The sequence below is a fragment of the Macrobrachium nipponense genome, chromosome 45 (assembly GCF_015104395.2).
Source record: "Macrobrachium nipponense isolate FS-2020 chromosome 45, ASM1510439v2, whole genome shotgun sequence".
NCBI classification, from domain to species: domain Eukaryota; kingdom Metazoa; phylum Arthropoda; class Malacostraca; order Decapoda; family Palaemonidae; genus Macrobrachium; species Macrobrachium nipponense.
Window position 1 is genome coordinate 13,924,229 of NC_061105.1, and position 10,965 is coordinate 13,935,193.

The window sequence follows — 10,965 nt, forward strand, 5'->3', positions numbered from 1 at the left end:
CCGCTCATCCACCCATGATTCATCCAACGATTAAAAATGATCCCTATTTCTTTGTTGCATTGCCTTGGATGCAGCCAGTAATATCATCCATGTGTCCATTCATCCACCCGTTCATCCATCTGGTTTTCAATCGCAAGTCAGTGGAAATGGACGTCGAATTGACAAGTCTTCATAACCGAAAAATGAAACGCCTCTCTTTCTATGGGGATTCAAAGGATATCCGGTCAATCACGTGACCTATTTAATAAACAAAACTGAAAAATTGACTTCCATTTTGCCTTTAAACATCCTCAAAAATCCCTGGGGCCAGTACTTGACGTATTGGATAAGAAAAATAAAAGTTAACTTTGCTTATATTTTGCACTTCAACACCCGTAGGGCATGGCGTGTGTGACCAATAGCTTCATCCTAAAATGCTTGATGCAAGCAGAAAGGATACGTTCTGAAACCCTTGCCAACCCCATTCCCCCACCTCCAACCCCAACCCATAACCGCGTCAACCTCCGTTATGATGAAAAGGGCATATAGATTAAAAAAATAAATATGACTTATCTTTTTTACGGCAAATTAATTTCGATTAAACCAGAGCTTTTTTTATTTATATAACTAGCTTTTCCTTCCATGCGTTCACCTGTTTTCTGTCTAGAGATCGTCTTAAGAATGTCTGTGGAAATATCAATAATTTTCCTTTAGATACTAATTTCTCTAAAGATTAGCCGTAACTAAGTCTTGAAAACTAACCGTTTCCAGATAACATAAACTTGATCTGATAAAACTGTACCTGGATCTTAAGAGATTGTGATGGAATCTTTATTTAAATGAACTGGCAGTTTATCTGGAAAAGTGTACTGTTGTTTTATTGAATACCTGGATCTCAAGAGATTGTGATTGAATCTTTATTTAAATGAACTGGCAATTTTTCTGGAAAAGTGTACTGTTGTTTATTGAGTACGTGGATCTAAAGAGATTGTGATGGAATGATCCAAATGAACTGGCAATTTTTCTGGAAAAGTGTACTGTTGTTTTATTGAGTACCTGTATCTTAAGAGATTGTGATGGAATGATCCAAATGAACTGGCAATTTTTCTGGAAAAGTGTACTGTTGTTTTATTGAATACCTGGATCTTAAGAGATTGTGATGGAATCTTTATTTAAATGAACTGACAATTTTTCTGGAAAAGTGTAGTAAGTGTACTGTTGTTGTTTTTTCTGAGCAAAATGTAAATTGGCGTTTTATCTTTTAATATGTAGGCTTATTAACGCAGCTTCTAAACTGTAGTCTCATCTCCCAGAGCAGTAACTGCTTTAAAGGGTAGAAAGTGTACCTTATAAAAGTGACACCAAATTCAATAAACGGCAACATCAGCACAAGCAACGGTACACTTATCGTAACGATGCAACTTTAATCTTATTAAATGGTACCGTTTTTGCACCTTGGTACCAAACATTGCCCGCGGCAACTGTTATTCTAATAATACGCTTCTGTTAATACCCTGCAGTGTCAGCACAAGAAACGGTACACTTGTCGTAAGCAACTGCAACTTTATATAATTAAATGGTACCGTTTTTGCACCTTGGTACCAAGGTTTGCCCGCGGTAAGTAATATTCTAATAATACGCGTCTGCTAAACTAACGTTTCTGGTATTATTTTGCTCGTGTTAAATAATTGCCAAGATTAAACGTTCCCAAAGTCACCTCAGTTTAAGCGGAGTTTTGCGAAAAATGTTGCAAGATATTAAAGATATTGACTACTTGGCAACTATGTTTTGAGAACAGTAGGAGGCTAAAAGAAGACGATAAATGAATATATGTGTGACCATCATTAGTTAAAGTTACGATTCAAATACAGAAGTTCCTATATCAGATGAAGTTGGCGTTTCATAACAGCATAAATATTCAAGACTAGATCAGAACCTATTGTGGTGTTCCGGTCAGCTGGTTCACTTAAGGTAGATTCTTGGATGAGCCCTATGCTTACGAGACGTTTGTTTGGCGGGCGCTGATTGGCTGGTATACCGGGAGGTCGGCAGGTTCCAGCCAATCAGCGGCCGCCAAACAAACCTCTCTAGCAGGTATAGGGCTCACCCAAGAATCTACCTTAAGTGAACCAGCTATAGTTGTACCAGCACCAGTTTTCTTTTGGGCCATGCCCCTAGGTTAGGTTAGGTTAGGTTAAGTTGGGTTAGGTTAGATTAGTTCAAAGTCAAGCAAAGGGAATGGAATATTCTTGTAATTTTATAAAGTAAAGTCACAGTTTTGGGGTGAAGTAGTAGTTTTATGAAGTAAAGTTATCCTTTTGTAAGATTTACCAACAGGATTTCCAGATAAAAGTTATTTAACAAAAAGTTTCCGATTTCGAGGTAGAATTAGTTTTACAAAATAAATTTGCTTTTTTAAGTGGTAGAATTCAGTCGTATGATAAGAAGTTATTCTTTTGAGGATAAGTTTTTTTCATATCAAGATGCAGTTCTGTAAGGTAAATTTAGTTATGTAAGAAATTAAAATTTAATAAGATTAAGTTACGCATTTCTCATATAAAGTGACAGTTCTCCAGATGGAGTTATATCTTTATAACATGAAGTTACAGTATTATAACATAAACTTGAGGGCTTATGTAAACAATTTAGGTTATATAAATAGAAACTGCAGAATCATCTGAGAAACTTTTAGTCTGTGAATAAAGTCCTAATATCATGGGATTCTAAGAAACGATTCAATACTAATAGAGAATTTCAATCAGGTCATAAAATTATCATCTCGTGACATTTCTAGTTTCTCATAATAAACATTATTATTATTATTATTATTATTATTATTATTATTATTATTATTATTATTATTATTATTATTATTATTATTATTATTATTATTATTATTCAGAAGATGAAACCCATTCATATGGAACGAGCCCACCAAAGGGGCCACTGACTTGAAATTCAAGCTTACAAAGAATATGGTTGATTACGAAAAAGTAAGAGGAAGTATAAGGAAATACAGAAAGAAGTGATACCACTTATCAAAAATAAATAAATAAATAAATAAATAAAAATGTATTAAATACTAGAAGAATAGTATTAAGGCAGTAATGAATTGCATTTTCGCTGGCTCAAGCATCAACCGCGCGATATCCTCTGTCATATTTCAGTTGACATGATCTGATACGGCCACATCCCAAGTTATAGTCGAGGATTTCGCAAACTGACTCAGATCATATCTCAAGAGTAAGTCGTTCGTACCCTTCGTTTGACAAGCTTTCACTTTTCAGAAACTATCTTAAAATCCTCCATTACATCATCAACCGATAATAATGATTATCAGGTGAGCATCACATCTTCAGTTCGTGATGCAAATCTCGTTTTCTTTAACAATCTTGGCGTAACTAGCGTATTTGTCATCAATTCGTGCGTTCGCTTTCGTGAATCACCGAACATTCGAAGCAATGCGGGATTCAAGAACTCTGTGGAAGGGTTAAAGCAATGAAGGTTGTAAAGGGAGGCCAGGTTTGGAATTATTGAGCCGACTCCTCCTTCATGGGAGTGAGGTGTGGATGCTTAAAAAGAAAGTTTAAGTAACTGGAATTTTTGTGAATATACTACGAGTGTTTAGAGAATGAGAAATATACAGGCTCAGGAACACCAAAATCGAAGTAAATGAAAGGGTTGTTAAGCCATCTCTGGCAGTGAAGAGAGGATGCTGAACACAAATTGTAGAAAAAGTTTAAATAGCTGGACTTTTTGTGAATGGGCCACCTAGAGAAATGGATGCATATAGAATGAGAAATATAGAGATACGACGATATGGTTAAAACTGGCATAAATGTTAAAGACTAGATCAGTGTGCTTTGAGGTGTTCTGGTCATGTGAAGAGAATGAGGTAAGATTCACCTAAGATTCACCGGTGTAAAAGAAGTATAATCATGAAATCGTGGGAGGAAGGAGGGTAAAAAGAGAGACCTGAATGAAATAGTAGATGAACAGAAAGAGATCATTTAACTGGAGGATCTGAGAAACGATTTGTTTGTGTACATATGAACAGATAACGTGGATGCTGATGACCTAAGCAGAAGTTTAACAGAGAACGCGAGAATAGTTCCTAATGATTCCGAGTGTTATATTGGAATATATAGAAGACGTAACATATCTCAGTGTTAGGTTGGATACCATAGGGCACTGGAGAAGGAGCCGAGTTGTATTGGAACAAAGGCGTTGTATACCAATATAGTCGATTATCAGAGAACATGTCTTAGGGTGGGTACATAAAGGTCTGATATCTTGAAGCTGAACTGGACAACAAGGAAGGACATTATTTGAATATGATGCTGGATACAAAAGGGGAGTTAATAAATCTTAGACTTTGTACACAGTGGAAGGAAGATGACTAGAAACCTTGTACAGGAGACAAAGAGGACTTCGTGTCTTATGGTCAGGATGGATACATAGAGGTGTGATATCTTGAAACTTGACCGGATACGCAAAGGAGGACACATTTTAAAATGAGGCTGGGTACAAAGGGGCGTTAATAAATCTTAGATTTTGTACACAGTGGAAGGAAGATGAAGGGTTAGAATGGATACATAGAGGAGTAATATCTCGAAACTGGACCGGATACACTAGGGAGGACATATTTGAATATGAGGCTGGATACAAAAGGGAGTTGATAAGTCTTAGACTTTGTACACAGTGGAAGGGAGCTGACCAGAGAAGCCACACAAAGGAACAGAATGAAGTCCCAGAACTAGAAGAGAGAAATCCCGCTTTGCCCAAAAACAGAGGCCACTCAGAAGACTTTACCTGTGTAGTGGAGTGTCCCAATATCCCTGGGAGGCCTATCGGCGTCATCCTTAGGCCTGTGTGCAGGAGAGAGGCAGGGGGAAGCGGTTGAGGCCATGGCGGTGCAACAGCGATTGTCCATGATGCCGGCAAAGTTCCCAGGGGTTAAATTCGACCAAGGAGGTGGGCGTCCGACGGAGAGCGAAAGGGGGCGGTCCTGCCGGCTTTTGCGTGGGAGGAGGATCTGATCGAGGGAGGAGGAGGGGGCAGGAGGTGGTGGGTCGTCGCGGGACAGACCGGCACCGACGATGGATTGAGGCCGCGGGGGAGTGAGGAGGAGGAGGGGAGGAGGTGGAGGGGACGACTTGACTGCTTCTGCTTCTGCTTCTGCTACTGCTGTTTTCGTCCTCTCTTCCTGGCACGGGAGACGAGAGCTGGCGGAGCCTCCTGTTCTTCTGCGTCGGGTGCAATCCAGGGAGGGGGGAGAGGAGGAGAACGCCGTGGTGGTCTTGGGCTTAACGTTACAGCTAACACGCGTGGGACGTCCTTTGGAGGACTAGGGCTAGGAGTAAGAGGAGTAAGAGGAGGAGGAGGAGGAGGAGGAGATGATGACGATAAAATAGGAAATAGGTCAAAGCAGAGGAGGGGAGGGCCTTCCTCTTACAGCGCCCTTTCTCTCTCTCTCGTTCACTCGCAGGAGAAGCGACAGCGGCTGAACGAACGTAGAACGCCCGCGTTCGCGCGTGGATGGGTGACGTCTCGCCAACTCTCCACGCCGCCCTCGGCTTGCCGGAACGTCCATCTTCGCCGCCCAATCAATTCCGATGCGGGGGGCGCCCTCCCCCCGCCGCCGGAGGGAGGCCGACCAATGGCCGCCCGTCTCCCTCTTCGGCCGGGGCTTCCGACCCAGCCTCCTGACGGGGAGCCGCCAATGACAGGGGTCCTCCGATTAGGGGGGCGGGCAATTCGTGCTGCGCCCTGGTGCACTGCACATAGCCGCCGCCCCCTCCCCCCCCTCCTCCCTCCCCCTCGTCTCCCGTGGCGATGCCTTCAGGGGACGGCGCTCCCTCGTGCGGTCGCGACCAATCGCCGGGAAGGGGGCGGGGTCAGGGCTTGTTATGTCACGGCGGGGAGCGCCGGCCCCCCCGCCCCCATCTCTCCCCCTCGCTCTCCGACCTTACGAAAAAAACCCCCCATTTCTGTCGCCACGTCCTGATCAGGGATTTCGGAGTCGAAAGAGAGAGAGAGAGAGAGAGAGAGAGAGAGAGAGAGAGAGTCACGAAGGAAGGGATAGGGCCAGATTAGGGATAGGGACGTGTTCGGGCTGGGGGAAGGGGTTTGGGGAGGGGGGGAAGAATCCTTCGAAGGAGAGGAACACGGGAATCTGATCTTTAAGGATTACCGTCGACAGAGTCCAATTTGGCTTCTTTCATGCCCCCCCCTCCCTCCCCCCCTCCCGAACAAGGGGGGCGCGGAGGGGGGAGATATTAAACTATCGATCCTTGCACAAAGCTTATGCGTAGAAACGGGACGTCCAGTGACGTCACACGGGAAGGGGGAGGTCGTTGGGACGGGCGTTTAGGTAAGACTTTTGCGAGCCCCGTCCCCCTCCCCCTCTTCCTTCTCCCCCCTCAGCCCCCTTCCCCTCCTACGACGACGTCACGGGTGCGTCATGACTTGCGTCAGAGGCACGGACTTACGACGACAATGCAGTACTTCACAATCTCGTTAAATTTATCAATGGAAACACAACCACCCTCGAAGGCTCTCTCTCTCTCTCTCTTTCTCTCTCTCTCTCTCTCTCACTTTGGAGTGATTCTGGACAATGGCTCGCAAATGTTCTCTAATGTACATTTCCCTCTTTTAAATGTCATATGTATGTAAATCTGTATGTATCTTTGTGTGTACGTACGCATAACATACCTTCAATCCTCCAGCAATAAACCCAGCAGTATATAACATAAAACCTTGCATTTCTGAAAATTGTCAGGTTTCATATTCATACGCAAACAGGTGTGTATACATGACTGTATGAATGTTCGTGCATGTGTATTTCGTGGGGAATGACTGTAGCAAATGCGTAAATATTTGATCAGTGCTTCGCCAGATTCATTCATGGAAACCGAAACGTACTTCCTTACACCTCTGTGTGTTACATAAGTACTCACAAACGTTATATATATATATATATATATATATATATATATATATATATATATATATATACATATACATATATATATATATATATATATATATATATATATATATATATATATATATGCATGCACGTGACTTCATTAAATGAGCGCTTGGATTTTTGCCTATCATTTTCCTGTGGTATTCGCTATAATATACTATATATATATATATATATATATATATATATATATATATATATATGTGTGTGTGTGTGTGTGTGTGTGTGTGTGTGTGTGTGTGTGTGTTTGAGTGTAATCCAATGTAGCACGAAGGAACACGTACTTGAGAATATCCTTAAATCCACGGAACAAGTACTGTTCGTAGTATATTTTACGAAAGTACTTGTTCCAAGTCCTTGTTTGACTTACCTTTCTACCGTGGATTCAATTCAATATTTATATATATATATATATATATATATATATATATATATATATATATATATATATATAGAAGAGTAAAACCCCAGCACTTGTACATAAAACATCCTTTATTTTCTTATGATTTAAATACCGGTTTCGGAGTAACTGTCTCCATCATCAGGTCTATAGAAAAAACACACAGAAAGAAAAAAAAATTAAAAATCACTAAATTACGATCGATCATTAGAATGAAGAAATGTTACACAAAGGTTACATTTGAATATATAATAAAAAAAAAAAGTAAAAAAAACAAATGACAAAAAGCATAAAAAAGGGAAAGGAAAGGCAAATATTATAAAAAAAAATATTAAATAAATAAATACCTGCATCATGAAGGCATACAAACATACACACTAAAAATTTAAAAACACAGCATCTCCGTGGACCTCTCGTTGTTACTGAGGGAAGGTTTCAACTTTAATGTGTAGAGACTTTCTATTATTGCCAGCTCCATGGGGGCCACTCGACTAGAGAGAATGGAAAAATGAAATCTAACCTTGAGGGTGATCACTATTTTCTGCGTGATCCCGTATGGCACTGAATGGTGGTTTTGCTAACAGCCTGTTTGTCCTAACTGATCTCCCAAGTGTTCAAACCATCGTACGCGTGCTTGGCGCTTTGTTTTCCCCCACGTAAATTGCATTACAGCAATTGCACTCGTATTTATATACAACATGAGACTGTAGTTCTGGGGGTACGATGTCTTTGTACTTGAACAAACCACCAATAGTATACTTAGGCTTGAACACTACCCTAACATTAACTTGAGGATAAAATTCTCTTAAAAGTTTTAGTAGTTTTAATTTTTTTTAACAGAAAAACTCTTATTGCCATAGAAAAACATGGTAAAATACAGTACTGCTTTATTGGCTTTTAAAATGGGAACTTTCGGGAACAATAACTTTTCTAGCTGTTTACCAACATATGTATCTATGAAAGCATTATTAAAACCTTTTTTTGAAGCATTTCTTTTATAAACTGAAATTCTGAATGAAGACTAAAATAATTTGAACAAATGTTAAAGGCACGGGTCACAAGTGTACAGACTAAATTGCGTTTATGAACTATAGGGATGAATGAAGAGAATTGAGTTGCGAGTCCTGTAAATGTTGGTTTCCTGTCAACTGATGTTGAAAAAGTGTTATCGCTGTGTTTACTTACGAGCACGTCAAGGAAAGCTAAAGTATTATTGTTCTCTACTTCTGAAGTAAATTCAATATTTTGGTGTTTTGAGTTAAAATAATCAAGAAACAGGGGTACATGTTCTTCAGATCTAAAAATTAAAAATGTATCATCTACATAACGTCGGTAGAACAGTGGTTTAAAAGAACTGGGACAATTATCTAACCAAACAACTTCGTGATGAGATAAAAAGGCATTGGCCAAAGTAGGACCGAGAGGGTTTCCCATTGCTACACCATCTTTTGTTTATATACATTTGCGTTAAACATAAAATAACATTCAGACGCAGCTAATGTGAGTAGTTTGTGTAACTGTTGTTTATTAAAATTACGGATACTGTTGGAGTCATTAAACAAGTTGTTGATGCATATATCAATGGTTTCTGCTAAGGAATATTAGTAAATAAAGATTTAACATCGAAACTAACAAGGACACAAATGGACCTAGTTCTAGATCACAAATTTCTTTGGCAAAAAGTAAATGATCTTTAACTGTATACCTGATTGCATGTTACAGGAGCTAAAATAGGAACAAGAAACTTTGACAAATGTAGTTGAAAGTACCTATAGCTGACATGATTGGTCTGAGTGGGACACCTTCCTTGTGCACCTTGGGGAGGCCATAGAGCACTCCAGGTTTAGATCCAGATGTAAATAGATCGTTATAAGTATGTTCATCTAGAATGCCCTCAGACTTCAACTTTCTTAAGAACCTGTTAAATAACTTTCCTCCTTATTGAGTAAACTTTAAAAGGATGTCGTCTTTAACTAATTCAATTTAGTGTGGTCGTCAAGGATAAATTGCATTTTACTTAAATATTCATCTTTATTTAAAAGAACAAACCCTCTCGGTCCTACTTTGGCCAATGCCTTTTTATCTCATCACGAAGTTGTTTGGTTAGATAATTGTCCCAGTTCTTTTAACCCACTGTTCTATCCGACGTTATGTAGATGATACATTTTTTAATTTTTAGATCTGAAGACATGTACCCCTGTTTCTTGAATATTTTAACTCAAAACACCAAAATATTGAATTTACTTCAGAAAGTAGAGAAACAATAATACTTTAGCTTTCCTTGACGTGCTCGTAAGTAAACACAGCGATAACACTTTTTCAACATCAGTTGACAGGAAACCAACATTTACAGGACTCGCAACTCAATTCTCTTCATTATTCACCCTATAAGTTGATAAACGCAATTTAGTCTGTACACTTGTGACCGTGCCTTTAACATTTGTTCAAATTATTTTAGTCTTCATTCAGAATTTCAGTTTATAAAAGAAATGCTTCAAAAAAAAAAAAAACGGTTTTAATAATGTTTTCATAGATACATATGTTGGTAAACAGCTAGAAAAGTTATTGTTCCCGAAAGTTCCCATTTAAAAGCCAATAAAGCAGTACTGTATTTTACCATGTTTTTTCTATGGCAATAAGAGTTTTTCTGTTAAAATAAACTACTAAAACTTTTAAGAGAATTTTTATCCTCAAGTTAATGCTAGGGTAGTGTTCAGCCTAAGTATACTATTGGTGGGTTTGTTCAAGTACAATGACATCGTAACCCCCAGAACTACAGTCTCATGTTGTATATAAATACGAGTGCAATTTGCTGTAATGCAATTTACGTGGGGAAAACAAAGCGCCAAGCACGCGTACGATGGTTCTTGAACACTTGGGAAGATCAGTTAGGACAAACAGGCTGTTAGCAAAAACCACCATTCAGTGCCATACGGGATCACGCAGAAAAATAGTGATCACCTCTAAGGTTAGATTATTTTCCATTCTCTCTAGTCGAGTGGCCCCCCCATGGAGCTGGCAATAATAGAAAGTCTCTACACATTAAAGTTGAAACCTTCCCTCAGTAACAACGAGAGGTCCACGGAGATGCTGTGTTTTTTAAATTTTTAGTGTGTATGTTTGTATGCCTTCATGATGCAGGTATTTATTTATGTATTTATTTTTTTTTTTTTTTTTAATAGTGCTTCCTTTCCCTTTTTTATGCTTGTACATTACTTTTTTTTTTATTATATATACAATGTAACTTTGTGTAACATTTCTTCATTCTAATGATCGATCGTAATTTAGTGATTTTTAATTTTTTTTTCTTTCTGTGTTTTTCTATAGACCTGATGATGGAGACAGTTACTCCGAAACCGGTAGTCATAAGAAAATAAAGGATGTTTTATGTAACAAGTGCTGGTTTTACTCTTTCTATATATATATATATATATATATATATATATATATATATATATATATATATATATATATATATATATATATATATATATATATATATATATATATCATATATATATATATAGAGAGAGAGAGAGAGAGAGAGAGAGAGAGAGAGAGAGAGAATATTCTCCACATTCCGTCGAGGGTTAGG

General features: G+C 38.8%; 2 protein-coding genes across 2 annotated transcripts in view; one reads left to right on the forward strand and one right to left on the reverse strand.

The window, feature by feature from the left end:
- LOC135214384 (glutamate decarboxylase-like) overlaps positions 1-5,546 on the reverse strand; it is a 113,152-nt gene extending 107,606 nt beyond the window's left edge. The window contains exon 1 of the mRNA XM_064248630.1: positions 4,792-5,546. Within this exon, the coding sequence (XP_064104700.1) occupies positions 4,792-4,912 (121 nt within the window). The 5' untranslated portion in view covers positions 4,913-5,546. The remainder of the gene's footprint in view (positions 1-4,791) is intronic.
- On the forward strand, positions 4,914-5,986 carry LOC135214175 (actin-binding protein WASF1-like). Its single transcript, XM_064248245.1, has 2 exons — positions 4,914-4,953; positions 5,298-5,986. The coding sequence occupies exons 1-2, from the start codon at positions 4,914-4,916 to the stop codon at positions 5,984-5,986; spliced, it is 729 nt and encodes a 242-aa protein (XP_064104315.1).
- The last annotated feature ends 4,979 nt before the right edge of the window (positions 5,987-10,965 follow it).